The 18,579-nt window shown below is 46.5% G+C and overlaps 1 protein-coding gene across 2 annotated transcripts in view; it reads right to left on the bottom strand.

The window, feature by feature from the left end:
- LOC147422129 (uncharacterized) overlaps positions 1 to 18,579 on the bottom strand; it is a 68,371-nt gene that overhangs the window by 18,694 nt on the left and 31,098 nt on the right. Inside the window, exon 4 of one of the 2 annotated variants that reach the window (XM_086503464.1) lies at positions 16,691 to 16,962. The exons of the other annotated variant lie outside the window; for it this stretch is intronic. Coding sequence (XP_086359590.1) covers positions 16,691 to 16,962 — 272 coding nt within the window. The remainder of the gene's footprint in view (positions 1 to 16,690; positions 16,963 to 18,579) is intronic. 2 annotated transcript variants of the gene reach the window in all.

The raw sequence follows: 18,579 nt of genomic DNA, 5'->3' as shown, positions 1-18,579 counted from the left end.
TGGCGGGCTGAACTGGCATAACCTGTGGAACAGCCACCTGTTCAAGCACGCGAGGAACCTGTTTTGGAGCCTCTGACTCCGCAACATGCGCGTGTTCCCTTTCTTGCTTAGTCGCATTAAGTAGTTAACTTTGAGCCTCAACAAGCCCCGTACGCGATGCAGGTTGCCTATTTTGCTGTTGCACTGGTGGTGCTTGCAAGAACTCCATAAACCTTGGATTCTGCACCAGCTGCGACAAGACATTCACCGCGGCAACTAACTGAGTCCTGAACGCATCATCCTCAAGTTGCCCAATAAAAAAGCCCTGTACTACGGGAGGGACATGCACATTGACAGGAGGTAAAGACTGACGTGGCCATGAGCTCTCACCAATCTCGAAAACCATAGGAATTTCATGTTTGTCCTTTGAAGAGGAACCCTCTTCCATAATGCCCTTCCCTTTGTCGACCATAGTGTAGTCCCGCGTTCCTGTACTCTGTGTCTTTACCCAAAACAATCGGGGCTCACTCTTTGAGGAAAAATTGATTGATATCCCGGCAATGGAACCTTGAAACCAGCCCGTGGGGCGGTAGGCTTTGGCTTTCACCCGAAATTCTTTACTTTAGACACACACAAAGAGAACGTGCAAAGGAAACCTGTGACGAGACTTAACACTTAAGCACACACATGGCTTGGAAGCTAGAATGCCCCGAGCAGACGCCGACAACCTGTAGGCGCCGAAATTGGCGACCCTTTCGGTATTTCTTTATTCTTTGAGAGGGCAAATTACAAAGAAGAGTCCTCGGAATCCTTTACCTGTATCCCTCTAAATACTACCTGAATTTCGACAACATAACAGCCCCAAAACTTGTGCGAAACCAATTCCCCTCCTAGAACTCACTTGCACTGACGTAAACCCTTTGAACCCTGCCCAAAAACCAGTAAATTCAGGTCACTGTATTTACTGGTTTTTGCCCTGTTTCCAGTCTTAAACAGTCCCCGAACTGTTCTCTGCCAGTGGGGCACGATTCCCAGTGGTTCTGACATACATATGGCTGAAAAACAGTCAATTTTTTGCGCATACACAGCGCTGAATTTGCACCTGTACGGTGAGGTTATGACCCTCACCGGTGCCTGCTTTGGAGTAGCAGCTAGCTACCCCTGTTCCTGCTCAAGGAGGCTCTTGCCTCAGCACAAAAGCATCAACCCACACAGCTGTACATCAATCAAATGAAGAGCCCTCTTGTAACCGGCCTGTTAACTTCAAAAAGGGCAGTAGACTTTACTTCAAACCTTGATTTAGCTTTCACCCATTATTAGTCGTCTATTCTACCTGTGCTATAATGACACAAGAGAGGGGAATGGGATACAGATGCTAGAATGCATCTGTATGCGAGTCAGACACCAGACTGGCCCCTAAATTAGGCGCCCCTTTCGGTATTTCTTTATTCTTTAACAGAGGGAATAAAAGATGTGGTTCCCTAAAAGCTGCCCCGCACAATCTCGGCTGAATTTCATTTGTTCTGGCCCGATTTCGACGGCATAACTACACTAGGATCCTTCACAGTCGGTATCCCCACGCATTAGATGACTTTCCCGACGCATACGGACACTTTGCAAAACCTGGCGAGAATCTGCAGCACGCTGAATTCTCTGTTTTCTGCCCCAAAAATGCGCCGGATCACCTGTACAGCGGTCCTCTCGCGTCCCCGAACCTCCTGGGGGTATTAGGGTCTGTTTAGGGCAAAAACCCTAAACCTACAAAAATACACAGCAGGCTGTAATTCACTGTTTCGGGCTTCGTTTTGCGTGCCGGTCGCATCCCTAGCAAGTCCGCGAGCTCCCGCACCTGTAGGGCTACTTGCCCTTTGAATCGGACAAGATTTCTCGCGTGAAACCTCTCCTAATCACTTGTACCTACGGGGGATTAGTCGCTAGCTAATCCACTACCTGTGCAAGAGGCTCTTGCCTCGGCGATCGCGCATGAACCCACACAACTGTACATTGGTCAATTGAAAAGCCCACTAGAGGGGCATAACCATAAAGAATAGGGGAGAGAGAGAGCAGTGAGAGGTGTGCAGGTCTTGACATCCTGCACCTCACTGTACATAGAGGGTAAGCCAGCACTCCATTGAAGCTCTCCCACCTGTGACAGCACTCAAAAACGAGCTCACAGCTGAAAATCACGTTTTTGCCTTCTCTTTAAGTAGTAAAATGGCCTGAGAGTGCCAAGTGTCACTCATTTGTGCATTTTCCCGCTTTAGACCCTCGGGTCTAAAAATATCTCACCTGCAACCTCTATTGACTTGGCCACAGAGTACCAAAATGATCCCCATGTCAAACTGCACGTAATGACGCGAAGACATTTTGCCGTCGAAAAATAGCAGTCCCTAAAATTTAGGAGTTTCGGCCATTACATTCTTCTAGGTCATCTGCCCCTCTTTGTACACTGCAGCCACACCAAGAACTGAAATGTAGCCTATGTAGCAAAGGATTCCCCTTTGGCTTGCCAATGACCCCACTTTGGCAAACCATAGTCCTTGTCCAACCTTAGTGCTCTTTAACCCTTAGGCCTGGACTCTCTCTGAACAGTTCCACACTGGCTATGCAATGCAGGGCAGTTAGATTTCCAGAGGGCTGTTTCCAAAAGGTAAGACAAACGAAATTCCCCAAAGAAAGAGAAAATAAACAAAAATGGAAATGCCACTGGTTGGTGACACCTCTTGTGGGGCATCACATAACTTGTAAGGTGCAGCGGAATGAATGTTGAATTTTCTCAAGATTAGTGATCTTCATTGCTCAAGGTTACTTTTAGTTCTTAGGGAAAGTGAGAGCTTTCCGTCTTATGGAGAGTGCTATGATCAGGAACAAAGTGAGTGGATATTGTGCGTGCAAGTGAATGAGACTGAGAGAAGGAGAGAGAAGAGATACGACACCCGAGAGGTTGTAAAACCCTCCTCCGAAGGTCCCACTCTCGTCGGCGAGAGTGGTCTACTTTGATTGCACAAAGGTGTACAATGCGTATGCAATGGACTGATGCAATGGAACTATGCCGATGACGACGACGATGGAGTCGACGACTTAGGGCTGAAAAACTGTGTTCTTCATATGCTGAATTTCTTGGACTGTTTCGGGGCTGAAATAGATTGCTTTACTGCTGTCTTAAGGGCTGAAAATGATGACTTGTTTGGGGTTCATGCTGAGGGTGAAAACGCTGATGTGCTTGCACCATAAAGCTGCGTCTTCAGGTTCATTTGTACCTGCTGAAAATTACGCTAGCATATGCTGCGTTTTCCTTGCTGAAAACTGATGTAAAAACGCTGACTTTCTAGGTCAAAATCTGCGTTTTAATGGGCTGAACATCTGCTGCCAAAAACGCTACCATGGCTGAAATCGCTAGGTTATGCTGTTGGTCTGCAATCCCAAAAACGCTGGTCCTTTGGGGCTGCTGCTGCAGGTCAAAACCGCTAAGGGAATTGGGCTGCCTGCCTGAATGGGAGAAAACGCCAAAAACAGAGGCTTTATAGCGATGGGTTCTGGAGATGGAAAACGCCAAGGGGTGGGACAGAATGGCGATGGTCTAATGCTGAGGGGGGGTACTGCTCAGAAGTTGCCTGGTGAGCGGGAAGCTCCTGCTGCCTCTTCTGCCAGAAAGTGCTAACTTGGGTTGGCTTATATATTAACTTAGCAAAATTGCCCTACCTACTTTTGTTGGAAAGTCACTTATAAATAATAAGCGAAAATAACCAAAAATAGAAAAATAGGCTAAATGCACTGGAAAATTCCCCTGACTGAATCTGTTGGATTCTGAAGGGAATACTGATGATCATGCTATGTGCAACCGGAGGATATGCATCTATGCTAAGTGACTGGGCATGCACGGTCTACGAATAGACTCACAAAAGTGCCAGAACACTGCTAATCTAGACTGACTGGACTGACTGAACCCTACTGTGGTGTAGCTTGTCCACGGACACATAGGGTTGGGATGTGTCACGTGACATCTCCTCTTTTTCAAAGTGAGGTACTGGTACCGAACTGTATGGCGTCGAGGGAGATTGCCAACAGCATCAGAAATCCTAGAAGGGACTCTTCGCCCGCCCATTCGCATGTGTGGGTCATGCTGTACTTAACCTTCATAAAGATCTGGCAACGCTTGCTTCTTTGGGCCGCGCCGAAAGCGACACATAGTCTTCTAAATCTCCTTTCTTGCTTCAACTTCGTCTAGAGATCTGCTTCTTTCGTCTTCAAGAATCTCCATGGCTGAAAATTCCTGAAGCCATCTCCAACACAAAACCATGAACATACCCATTCCATGTGAAGTGAAGGAAAAAAATCTTGTCTTCTCTAAAGACTGTGTATGCAATGTAGATGAACATAGAGATGGAGTGACAAACCGTGAATCCAACACATGCAAACAATGCGATCGAATCTTTTCTGTTTGATCGAAATCAATCAACTGTGGCAAATCACAATGGAAATGCCCATGCTTGGTGCTCATACTATCATGTGATCTTTCGGAAACTGTGTCATGCCACGGAGGAGACATGGAATGTGACTTCCTGACATACAAACTTTTCAGCTTTTCATGAACAATCCGCATACATTCGTGCTCATCCATGAGAGAAACGTGCTCAACATACAATATGTCATGCCTAGGAAAAGGGATCACATAACGATGTTGACTAAAATACAGCAAACCTTCACGAATGAAACACTCGAACAATGCGTGCGTATCAATCATGCGAACACATAATACTTTTTGTGAGGGTGCTTTTGACCAAGGCTCGAGAGCCAAGATCGATCCTTTGTGATTGATCGAATCTGCAACGAGGTTAGCTTCGCTAGTAAAAGCATTCACTATGCAACTCATCATGCTTGTGAGAACTCACATCTTGATCAAGCAAATCATTGCCAATCAAATCATCATCATGCTTCACACAATCATGCAAATCCTGTGTGTTATGCTGTGCAGAAAAAACTGAGAGAGTCTCCTTATCCCGAATCCTTTCAACCTTGTCCTGCATATTAGCAATGAGAGATGGAGAATGAACAATGTCCTCTCCATGAAAGATAGTAGGAGAATCACTTTTGGCATTGAGAGTTAAAGTGTTAGCCTCCTAATCAACGAGAGTGTTCAGTTAATGAAACCATTTCATGCCTAAAATCATATCACATTCTGAGAGAGGAGAAACAACAAATCTTCTAGTGAAGGCAATCTGTTGAATTGCAAACAACACATCAAGGCACTCCTTCGTGATGAGAGCGTGCATACCGGGATGAAAGCCAGAGACCTCGATAGGAGATCTCGGACTAACTTCGAGGCGGGCTCTCTCAACAAGAGAGAAACTGATCACATCATGCATACTACCTGGGTCAAACAATATGACACAACGGTGGCCCGACGTACGACCATAACATTTAATGAGAGAATCATCAATGGGAGGGTCCTGAGACTTTGGGCACACCCGTGTTATCATTCATTGCATTGACAGATGTAGTGGTTTCTGTAGGTTCTTTAGATTCATTCGATTCAAGCTTAGGACATGTTCTTTTTATGTGACCCTTTATGTGACAATGAAAACAACGAACGACCTTCCTTAGAATAAGTGCTTTGTTCTTCCGACGTGATGTATCCTCCTACAATTCCTAATGGTACCTTTTCATCTGGGGTAAGCTTAGGTTTAGCAGTTGTGTTAGCCTTACCCTTAGATTCATTCGAAGAATTCTTTGATGAGATACTGTTGGAAGATTGGTTAGAAGAGTTATCATTTTTACCATTCTTACCCTTCTTACCGTTCTGAGGGTTCTGAGAAGTCTACGAGGTACTTGTGGAAGTCTTGTTCTCCTTGGGCTTTCCCTTGTTGTGCTTCATCTCTTGGGCGAGAGCAATCGCTACCACCTTGTTGAGATCGATTGGATCGAATACCTCGACATCGTACTTGATATATTCGTCCAATCCAAAGAGAGAAGCTTCTTTGCGCTCATCGTCCGACATGCGTAGTTGGGTACCTAGCTGCAAAACACGATTAGAAAAAGACATAACCGGCATACCATTTTGCTTGAGAGCACACCAATCGTCCTTCAATTGTGCAAGGTACTGAGGTGGCATAAACCGCGCCTTGAGCTTGTCTTGGAAATCAACCCAACTAAAAGAGAGGGGCGTGAAATCATCGGCTGCCTCTAGGTGCACGGCTAGCTGTGCCTCTTGCCATGCATGGTACCAATTGATAGCATCACCGACAAGGTACATAGCTGCCGTCAAAACTTTGCTATTTCCTGTTTTCTTAGTTGTCGCAAAATAAGCATTAAATTGATGCAACCAAGAATGAATGACTGTAGCATCATCTTACCGTCATACTTACTGAAAATCAACTTTTCTGTAACTGGATGGTTGGAATTCGCGCCATGGCTTCCGCCACTTGACGAACTCCAACGATCTTTGGGTGGTTCAGTCTTCGAGGCTAAGACTTGGGCAATAAATCCCTTTGAGCTTCACGCTCGGCGTCCTTTTCTGCTTTTCGTTCATCGCGCTCTCGTTCGAGAGCAAGGCGATTTGCTTCTTGTTGTGCTGCAAGTTTTGCGTTTCTTTCATCGCGCTCACGTTGCTCAGCAAGGCGATTTTCTTCTTGTTTTGCGGCAAGAGCAAGGCGCTCACGCTCCTGAGCAAGGCGGCTTGCTTCTTGTCTATCCATCATGGCCATCATCTGCTTGACCATTTCCTCCATAGGGTTTGGTGGACTGGGTGGAGTAGATGGCGAAGGGGGAGGGTTAAAGAAATCATCTCCAGGTGGGGAAGAGTGTTCGTCGCCTCTCTCATGGTCATCACCTGTATGCGAAGTATCCATTCCGCTTCGGGTGACGACCATGCACTATGATCTTGGGGTCTTAAGCTCGCGAGGAACTTGGGTTCTTGAGGGTCTTGAGGTTCTTCAGGTCCTTGATTCGTGAGGATCTTGGGTTCTCGAGGTCCTTGAGGTTCTTGAGTCTTGAGGGTCTTGAGTTCTTGAGGTTCTTGAGGTTTTCTTTCGCTTACAAATCGCATTGGAGAAGGATCTTCTCTTCACCCGAGTACTACTCTTTTCTGCGGACGCACCCCTTGGCGGCCTTGCGCTCACACCAAGGTTGCTTTTTCCCACCTCACGTCGATCGGCCGGCCGCTAAGTGCACGGTCCGCTCTCAATGAGTGAAAAGAGACACAAGGGGAGGCTGGACAAGCCCTTCTTTCTTGGGATTCCTGTCACTCTTCAACAAAACACGATTAGGAATCGCCACGCCCAAGCGAACTTGGGTTCCTGCGACCGCAACAAGCAAACAAAAATCTTGTGGTTCTTTCCTTGAGTAATGCAAAACACTTCCAAAGCTCTTATACCAATGTAAGGTGCAGCGGAATGAATGTTGTATTTTCTTTTAGTTCTTAGGGAAAGAGAGAGCTTTCCGTCTTATGGAGAGTGCTATGATCATGAACAAAGTGAGTGGATATTGTGCGTGCAAGTGAATGAGACTGAGAGAAGGAGAGAGAAGAGATACGACACCCGAGAGGTTGTAAAACCCTCCTCCGAAGGCCCCACTCTCATCGGCGAGAGTGGTCTACTTTGATTGCACAAAGGTGTAGAATGCGTATGCAATGGACTAATGCAATAGAACTATGCCAATGACGACGACGGTGGAGGTGACGACGACTTAGGGTTGAAGAACTGTGGTCTTGTATTTGCTGAATTTCTTGGACTGTTTCGGGGCTGAAATGGATTGCTTTACTGCTGTCTTAAGGGCTGAAAATGCTGACTTGTTCGGGGTTCCTGCTGAGGGTGAAAACGCTGATGTGCTTGCACCATAAAGCTGCGTCTTCAGGCTGATTTGTACATGCTCAACAAAACGCTAGCATATGCTGCGTTTTCCTTGCTGAAAACTGATGTATAAACGCTGAGTTTCTAGGTCAGAATCTGCGTTTTAATGGACTGAACATCTGTTGCCAAAAACGCTACCATGGATGAAATCGCTGGGTTATGCTGCTGGTCTGCAATCCCAAAAACGCTCGTCCTTTGGGGCTGCTGCTGCAGGTCAAAACCGCTAAGGGAATTGGCTGCCTGCTTGAAGGGGAGAAAACGCCACAAACAGGGGCTTTATGGCGATGGGTTCTGGAGATGGAAAACGCCAAGGGGTGGGAGAGGATGGCGATGGTCTAATGCTGAGGGGGGGTACTGCTCAGAAGTTGCCTATTGAGCGGGAAGCTCCTGCTGCCTCTTCTGCCAGAAGTGCTAACTTGGGTTTGCTTATATATTAACTTAGCAAAATTGCCCTACCTACTTTTGTTGGACAAGCCCTTCTTTCTTGGGACTCCTGTCACTCTTCAACAAAACACGATTAGGAATCGCCACGCCCAAGTAAGCTTGGGATTGTGCGATCGCAACAAGCAAAAAAATTTCTTGTGGTTCTCTCCTTGAGTAATGCAGAACACTTCCTAAACTTTGATACCAATGTTAGGTGCAGCGGAATGAATGTTGTATTTTCTCAAGATTAGTGATCTTTATTGCTCAAGGTTCCTTTTAGTTCTTAGGAAAAGAGAGAGCTTTCCGTCTTACGGAGAGTGCTATGATCACGAACAAAGTGAGTGGATATTGTGCGTGTGGATATTGTGCGTGCAAGTGAATGAGACTGAGAGAAGGAGAGAGAAGAGATACGACACACGAGAGTAGTAAAACCCTCCTCCAAAGGCCCCACTCTCGTCGGCGAGAGTGGTCTACTTTGATTGCACAAAGGTGTACAATGCGAATGCAATGGACTGATGCAATGGGACTATGCCGATGACGACGACGGTGATGACCACGATGACTTTAGCTGAAATCTGTGATCTGCTATGGGCTGAATTCGGTGGCTGTTTCGGGGCTGAAACTGACTGTTTTCTTGCTGTAGGTATGGCTGAAAATGACTGTCTTGGTCGGGTGTCATGCTGATGGTAAAACGCTGAACTGTGGGACTTCTTTAGCTGCATTTTTAGGTCAATCTCCCATGCCGAAAAACGCTGGACAGCAGGCCTCTTTGATGCTGAAAACCGCTGGTATGGCAGAGATCCCAATGATGATCAAAACGCTGAAGCTTGCTGGCAAAAACGCTGGCTATATGCATCCAAAAAACGCTGATATGTTGGGGATCCTAGCGTTACTGAACGGCTGCAAAAATGCTGTGTTTGCTGGGGACAAAAACGCTAAGGCGACTTGCTTCTTCTCTATCCATCATGGCCATCATCTGCTTGACCATTTCCTCCATAGGGTTTGGTGGACTTGGTGGAGTAGATGGCGAAGGGGGAGGGTTAAAGAAATCATCTCCAGGTGGGGAAGAGTTTTCGTCGCCTCTCTCATGCTCATCACCTGTATACGAAGTATCCATTCTGCTTCGGGTGACGACCATGCACTATGATCTTGGGGTCTTAAGCTCGCGAGGAACTTGGGTTCTTGAGGGTCTTGAGGTTCTTGAGATCCTTGAGGTGTGAGAATCTTGGGTTCTCGAGGTTCTTGAGGTTCTTGAGTCTTGAGGGTCTTGGGTTCTTGGGGTTCTTGAGGTTTTCTTTCGCTTGCAAATCGCGTTGGAGAAGGATCTTCTCTTCACCCGAGTTCTACTCTTTTCTGCGGACGCACCCCTTGGCGGCCTTGCGCTCACACCAAGGTTTCTTTTTTCCCACCTCACGTCGATCGGCCGGCCGCTAAGTGCACGGTCCGCTCTCAATGAGTGAAAAGAGACACAAGGGGAGGCTGGACAAGCCCTTCTTTCTTGGGATTCCTGTCACTCTTCAACAAAACACGATTAGGAATCGCCACGCCCAAGCGAACTTGGGTTCATGCAACCGCAACAAGCAAACAAAAATCTTGTGGTTCTTTCCTTGAGTAATGCAAAACACTTCCAAAGCTCTGATACCAATGTAAGGTGCAGCGGAATGAATGTTGTATCTTCTCAAGATTAGTGATCTTCATTGCTCAAGGTTCCTTTTAGTTCTTAGGGAAAGAGAGAGCTTTCCGTCTTATGGAGAGTGCTATGATCACGAACAAAGTGAGTGGATATTGTGCGTGCAAGTGAATGAGACTGAGAGAAGGAGAGAGAAGAGATACGACACCGGAGAGGTTGTAAAACCCTCCTCCGAAGGTCCCACTCTCGTCGGCGAGAGTGGTCTACTTTGATTGCACAAAGGTGTACAATGCGTATGCAATGGAAGCATGCAATGGAAATATGCCAATGACGACGACGGTGGAGATGACGACGACTTAGGGCTGAAAAACTGTGGTCTTGTATTTGCTGAATTTCTTGGACTGTTTCGGGGCTGAAATGGATTGCTTTACTGCTGTCTTAAGGGCTGAAAATGCTGACTTGTTCGGGGTTCCTGCTGAGGGTGAAAACGCTGATGTGCTTGCACCATAAAGCTGCGTCTTCAGACTGATTTGTACATGCTCAAAAAAACGCTAGCATATGCTGCGTTTTCCTTGCTGAAAACTGATGTAAAAACGCTGACTTTCTAGGTCAGAATCTGCGTTTTAATGGACTGAACATCTGTTGCCAAAAACGCTACCATGGCTGAAATCGCTGGGTTATGCTGCTGGTATGCAATCCCAAAAACGCTGGTCCTTTGGGGCTGCTGCTGCAGGTCAAAACCGCTAAGGGAATTGGGCTGCCTGCCTGAAGGGGAGAAAACGCCAGAAACAGAGGCTTTATGGCGATGGGTTCTGGAGATGGAAAACGCCAAGGGGTGGGAGAGGATGGCGATGGTCTAATGTTGAGGGGGGTACTGCTCCGAAGTTGCCTCTTGAGCGGGAAGATCCTGCTGCCTCTTCTGCCAGAAAGTGCTAACTTGGGTTTGCTTATATATTAACTTAGCAAAATTGCCCTACCTACTTTTGTTGGAAAGTCACTTAAAAATAATAAGTGAAAATAACCAAAAATAGGAAAATAGGCTAAATGCACTGGAAAATTCCCCTGACTGAATCTGTTGAATTCTGAAGGGAATACTGATGATCATGCTGTGTGCAACCGGAGGATATGCATCTATGCTATGTGACTGGGCATGCACGTTCTACGAATAGTCTCACAAAAGTGCCAGATCACTGCTAATCTAGACTGACTGGACTGACTGAACCCTGCTGTGGTGTAGCTTGTCCATGGACACACGAGGTTGGGATATGTCACGTGACTTAACTGCACGTAGGGGAGAGAGAGCAGTGTGTAGCATGCAGGGCATCACTCCTAGCACCACACTGTACATGGGAGGGAAAGAAAGCACTCCATAGCTCTTAAACCTGGGACAGGTTGCATAATGAGGCTTCTCCCAGCTTAATTTCAGCGCCAGTTCTTCTTGCATGAGGAAAGTGCACAGGAATGTGCCACTTGGCGCATTTACAGATCATTTCTCGTTTCGGGTTTGCCGCCTAAAAATCTCCCGGCTGGTTGCTCAATTGACTTCGCGGCAGAGTTGTAAAACGTTCCCCTAGTCATACCGGAGGTAATGACGCGAACACATTTCACGGCCCAAAATAGCAGTTCCCTAATTTTTAGGAAATGATTCTGTTTGGGTCCCTGTGGTCATCTGACCATCTATCCTCATTGGGACCGCATCCAAAAGTGCAATGTGGCCCACCTGTCGGATATTTTTTGCTGGTAGTCCCACCTTGACTTTATGCCTTTATTGAGTTCACTTCCTAGTGTCCACCAACTTGCGAAGTGCGACGGGGGGACCCACATGATCTTGCTCTGAGCCTAGACATCCTCTTACTATACGAATTCCAGTGCCGACCACTACCCATCTGCGGGCGAAACTACCATTCACATTGGCCATACAATGTCCGACCGTTTGCTACTTCAAAAAGAGGGTCTCAAAAACAAAACAAAACCCATTGGAAAGAAACCAACAACTAAACTTAGCAGTTGCCACGTCCTCGTGACATAGTTAATAGCTACCACGTCCTCGGGACACCGTGGGTGGTGAAAAAATTGGATCCATTGCGTGCTAACCAGTTCCATGTCCATTCAAGACAGCATGCGGGCTCTGAAAGGTGGCGGGCTGAACTGGCATAGCCTATGGCATAGGCGTCCTAACCACCTGCTCAAGGACGGGAGGAACCTGTTTTGGAGCCCCTGACTCCGCAACATGCGAGTGTTCCCTATCCTCTGCTGAGACGCATGAAGTACTTGGGCTTCACCCTCAACAAGCTTTGTTCGCGGTGTAGGTTGCCTATTTTCTTGTTGCAATAGTGGCGCTTGCAAGAACTCCATAAACCTTAGCCGAGTCCTGAACGCATCATCCTCAAGTTGCCCAGTCATAAAGCCATGTATTGGAAGAACATTCACATCAAAATGAGGTACAAACAGTCGTGGTCGTGAAGTACAGACAGTCATGGCCGTGCACTCTCGCAAATCTCGAACACCATAAGAGTTTCATGTCCGTCCTTCGAAGAGGATGGTGAGAGGTATGGCGAGGGTCTACTGCTTAGGGGGGGGGGGTTACTGCTGAGAAGTTGCCTGTTGAGCGGGAAGCTCAAGCTGCCTCTTCTGCCAGAAAGTGCTAACTTGGGTTTGCTTATATATTAACTTAGCAAAATTGCCCTACCTACTTTTGTTGGAAAGTCACTTAAAAATAATAAGTGAAAATACCAATAAATAGGAAAATAGGCTAAATGAATTGAAAATTTCCCGTAACTGATGCTAATGGATTTTGATGGGAATTCCGATGATCATGCTATGTGCAACCGGAGGATATGCATCTATGCTAAATGACTGGGCATGCACGGTCTACAAATAGACTCACAAAAGTGCCAGATCACTGATGATCTAAACTGACTGGACTGACTGAACCCTCCTGTGGTGTAGCTTAAACACGGACACATAGGGTTGGGATGTGTCACATGACATAAACAGACCCTGAACTTCCCACTAGCAGTGGGGCACTGTTCCCAATGGTTTTGGCAACCGTATGGCTGAAAAGAGTCAAAATACAGCGCATAACCAACGCTGTAATCACACCTGTACGGTGAGGTTATCACCCTCACCAGTGTCTGCTTTTGGGGCAACAATTAGCTACTCCTGTTCCTGCTTAGAGCGGCTCTTGCTCAGCAAAAACGCATGTAACCACACATCTGTACATGAGTCAAATGAAGAGCCCTCTTGTGGGGCATCACATTACTGCACGTAGGGAAGAGAGAGAGCAGTGTGAGGTGTGCAAGACATGACTTCTTGCACCACACTGTACATGAGAGGGAAAGCTTGCAATCAATAGCTCTTAACTTATGGCAAACTGCAAATGAAGCTCCTGAGGCCTCCTCCCTGCTTAAAATTCAGCGCCCATTTTTCTACGTGAGGCAAGTACACCAAAATGTGCCACTTGGCACGTTTACAAGCAATTTCCCGTTTCGGGGTTGCTGCTTAAAAATCTCCCGACTCGTTGCTGACTTGACTTTGCAGCAGAGTTCTAAAATGTTCCCCTTGTCATTCCGGAGGTAATGACGCAAACAGATTTCGTGGCCCACTTCCCTAAATTTTAGGGGATGCTTCCGTTGGACTCCCATTGGTCATCTGACCATCTAAGCCCATTGGGACCGCATCCAAAAATGCACATGGCCCAACTATAGGGTACTTTCCCTCGGTGACCCCACCTTGGCACTATGCCTTTATTGAGTTCACTACCTAGTATCCACCAGCTTGCTAAGTGCGACGGGGGGACCTAAATGATCTTAAATTGAGCCTAGACATCCTCTTACTATACGAATTCTAGTGCCAGCCAACTTCCCGTCTGCAGGTGAAACTACCGTTTACATTGGCCATACAATGTCCGACCGTTTGCAACTTCAAAAAGAGGGTCTCAAGAATAAAACAAAAATCATTGGAAAGAAACCACCAACTAAGGTTAGCAGCTGCCACATCCATCCCTCGTGGGACGGGGCTCCGAGCCACCAACAACATCCCATAAGCCTTTCCGTGAGAACCAAAGTCGCATGATCAAATTCCAATGAGCATAGTTATTGCAGTTCAATTTGTCAATGGCGCTAAATCAAGGGAGGGCCATGATGAAGTCGCAAAATCTGGAACTCCGAGAAGTTTTTTCCGACTCCAAGGGGACCAGCGTTTCAGGACGCAGTCAGGTTTTTTTCTCTCTTAGGGGGTTTTTCTTTTTTTGGGGGGGGGGGGGGAGGCAGTCACGCAATGGTGTCGTCAGCAGGAAAAAAACACTCATGGGCGGAAACGTTTCAAAACGCTGTCGTGGGCAGCAATGACCAACGAACAGCAGCGCCAAGGCCCGGCAACACTACTCTTCACAGCGTTTCAAAACGTTTCAGGACACAGTCAGGCAACGATGGGCAACGTTTTGGGCAGTGATAAGAGGTTAGCAACTGCCACATCCTCGTGACATAGTTAACAGTTGCCACGTCCTCGTGACAGTGTACTTGTTGTGGGAATCCCTCGTGGGACGAGACTCCGAGCCACCTACAACATCGCCTAAGCCTTTCCGTGAGAACCAAAGTCGCATGATCAAATTCCAATGAGCATAGTTATTGCCGTTCAATATATCGATGGCGCTAAATCAAGGGCGGGCCATGATGAAGTTGCAAAATCTAAAACTCCGAGAAGTTTTCTCCCACTCTTAAGGCGACCAGCGTTTCAAAACGCAGTCGGGTTTCTTTCTCTTTTTTTTGGGGGGGGGGAGGGGGGGCAATCACGCAATGGTGTCATCAGCAAGAAGAAAACACTCATGGGCGGCAACGTTTCAAAACGCTGTCGTGGGCAGCAGTGACCAACTAACAGCAGCGCCAGGCCCGGCACCACTAATCTACACAGCGTTTCAAAACTTTGCAGGGCACAGGTCAGGCAACGATGGGCAGCGTTTTGGGCAGCGATAAGAGGGGTGGGAATGGAACGCCGACGACGTAGGCCCTTCTCGACTTGCTCCTCCTCTCTCAAGGTGTAGCTCGGCCTCTACCAAGGCTCTGATACCATGTCAAAGTCGACAATGCGGAAGCGTAGAGACCACGGGGAGAGAGAGAGAGAGAGAGAGAGAGAGAGTCTGAATAACTGAATATGTAATACAATGGAGGCAAGGGGTTGCTTATATAGAAACCTCAATAAATTGTCCTACCCAAGACTTCAAATAAGCAAAATAAATACCTAAAAGCCAAAAGAAGTAATGGAATCACGTTAGGCAGTTCACTTGAGATGCCAAAACTCTTAACATGTGTGTGATTCTTTTTGCCTAGCACTAAAAGAAGTATTAAATCGAAAAAATTAGCACATAAATGAGGTAGTTGATAGGGCATACGCACCACAAAAGATAGAAAGAATTAGCACAATATCAACTAGTCATAACTCGGACGAAAACTTCACAATGTGAAGTCTCCATGTCCACTATACGACTAAAAAATATACCTAGATGAATCCAGGATAAGCCCATATTCACCCTTAAAAGGAAAGTGCAAGGTATAGACCCATAATAGTCACCCACAAGACAATACAACCATCAGCTCCATCATGCATAGTATTGACTAAATACCACGACATCCCACTAACGTCGTCAGTGCCCAATAGTGGGTGCAGAACTAGGTACCAACATATGCTCCCAAACACAACACACAACACATGCACACACACATGATCATACATCAACACAAAGTTCAGCGTACTGAGTTTCTGTCATGACTCCGGAGATCAAGGGCAGACTCAGCCATAATGAAGCCTAGGTCCGAATTGGACTCTAAAAAATGTTGCAGGTAGCTTCCAGCTTGTAGCTCGCTCGGAGACACTCCGTAGCGCCATACATCATGGACAAGTACACGATAAACGGCGGTGGTTGTGCATATGTGCATGTCACCGTGCTCCGAAAGGTGGTGCACGTGACAATATAATTGCCCCTCTCTCATAATCAGTAGAGGAAAACGTGAGTCCCTCTCTCTACCCTCGGTGGCATTTTGGAGCAAAGGAGACTCCTCTATCTTCTCCCCACCTTTGCATTTTCAGCAAGAAGCTCCGCACCCTCTCTCTAGCCTGGCGTTTCTCAGCCCAAGGCTTGCGTTTTCCAGCACGCAGCAGTAGATAGCCTTGCTCGCGTCGCCATAGCCTCACGATAGTGGTGTTTTCTGCATCAGCCATAATCTCTCGCATCCTCAACCCTGGTGCATCTCTCACCATTCACGTACATGGGGATGTGCAGCCCGTGAAGCCCCATATTGCGGTGGACATGGAGGAGTATCATTCCATCGATTTTCAGTCAGAAAACCAGTAAATTTCAGCGACCATCTTTATCGGTTTAGCCCAGCAACAGAGTAAAGGGCCCTTGAGGGTTGGTTGGGATGTTGACCCGTTCTCTTTCTTGTCTCTTGTGCAACTATAAAAGGAAATCTACAATCTATAAGCAATTAAGCAGATTGTGTGTGCAAAGCGAAGTGATGTCCTTACAATCAATCAATCTGTTGCGCCTGAAAGCCAAATCCAACAAAGGGTGGAAATCTCCTACTAGACTTTTGAATGAGTATGATATAAACCTCTAGAGGTCCTAACCTCACAATCTCTCTTCGACCTAAGGCGAAACGCCATGCCAACACATTCTCCTAACGCCATGCAAAAAAGGCAGCAGTAGGGAGAAACAATGCCTATGGAAACATTGACGCAAGGCCAACAGAGAAAGGGGGGGTAAAGACAAGATGACTATCCCCTACAACATGTCCTTTGAATTGAAGTTACTTACTTCGTCTATCTCACAGACTGTTCCTGGAAAGATAAAAGGGTTCTTTTGCATTTTATTGATCATTTGTTCATTGTAACTCAGCATCTTTTCTCTGGCCTTCTTATAGTCATCGCTTTCAGAGGGAAGATGATCAATCTTTATCTCTTTGCGAAAATCGCTCCACTCCTTGCTGATTCTTGCCATCTCTCTCTCCAAGGCCCATGCCTTGGGATCAACGCCTCCTTCAAATAGGAGAGGGATGCCCAATGCCTTCTTCTTGCTTCTAGTGAGACCTGTAAGTTCACAACATTCTCTTAGATTTATACATACAAACATTATATAAAAACATTATATACATACATAACACACATTTCATACATACATGCATACGCACACATGCATTCATGCAGTGTGTGTGTGTGTGTTTGGATACATAATTGGATCTACAAATTAATATTGTAGTCGTAGCCTTATTTTTATTCCCAGGCAAGTCAACTCATGAGAAGAGTCTATATTAGCACCATGCCCCGTCCCAGCTTATCAAGGAAAAGCAATCACACACAAGTACCTTCCCCTTGGAAAGACTCCGTGTTTTTGGAGCTTGTGGTTTGGACTGAATCAAGTCACTCAATTGCCTACACTCTCTCTCTCTCTCTCTCTCTCTCTCTCTCTCTCTCTCACGTCTCTCACTATTTTTAGGGTTTCGTCACTTCTTCTTTGCTGTTTTAGGGTTTCGAAATTGCTTTTTGGCTGTTTTCAGGGTTTTGAAACTGTTTTTTTGCTGTTTTTTAGGGTTTTGCCACTGTTTATTGTTGTTTTTTAGGGTTTCACATCTGTGTTTGGTTGTTCTTTTAAGGATTCACAAGCGTTTCTTGCTGTTTTTTAGGGTTACTTGTACTTTTTGGTGTTTGAGTCTCTCTCTCTCTCTCTCTCTCTCTCTCTCTCTCTCTCTCTCTCTCTCTCTCTCTCTCTCTCTCTCTCTATTATTTTTTATTTTTTTTGGGAAAAATCAGGGCCACTATAGTGACAACTCGACTAGAACAATCTCATGGTGGTCTGTGTGATGAGTGGAGGAGAAACCACCGATGGGGGGCATAATGCCATGTAATCTGGCCACCTGTAAGTGTGAAGAAGAGTGGAGATCGGGCCCAACGCCGAAGGAAGGCAAATCGACGAGCCTCGGCTCCTCTAGATGTACAATCCCACTGCCAAATCAGGGTGTGAATCATGTCCAGCCAAATGGCAGTGAGGGTATCCTGAAGGAGCTGTGGAGCCGCACTGAGAATGTGAAGACAACGAGCTCTCCAAACATTCCATAGTGTAATGCTAGTGATGACTGAAAAAACTTCATCACGTGTCTGAGGATCCCCCTGCCAAGCGATCTGTGGTAACATAGCCAAAGTCCCTCACCGATAACCAGTCGAGGTAAGCATAAGAGCTCGATCTGTGTCTGAGCCCTCGTAGAAAGGATGCGGTCCGGGCATCGGCATCAACCATGAGACAGATCCCCAAGTGAGAAATCCATGCTGAACACCGGCTCTGCTAAGTAAAAAGCAAACTGCTAGCCAAACTATATGAGAAGAGGAGCATGACCAAAGACAGTGTGCAGGTGACTCATGTAGTCGCAAAGGACATCGAGTACATAACGGATCATGACCCATAGTAGCTAGCCAAGTCCCAACTGGAAGTCCTGCATGTGCAATCATCCACATGAAAAAAGAAATACGACGAGCCGCATGTAAATCCCAGATGGCTGACCAAAACTGTTGTAGATAGGCATGGGAGAGACCTAAATGTAACCAAAAACGCATACGAGTGGGCTGCTCTGGGTGCTGTCTCATCAAAGCTAATCTTCCAATTCTGACAATGTACTCAAAGAATGATACAGGTGCACCGGTGGGGTTAGAGTG

Source organism: Adiantum capillus-veneris, chromosome 27 (assembly GCF_014529385.1).
Source record: "Adiantum capillus-veneris isolate H3 chromosome 27, ASM1452938v2, whole genome shotgun sequence".
Lineage (NCBI taxonomy): Eukaryota > Viridiplantae > Streptophyta > Polypodiopsida > Polypodiales > Pteridaceae > Adiantum > Adiantum capillus-veneris.
This window is presented reverse-complemented; position numbering and strand designations above follow the sequence as displayed.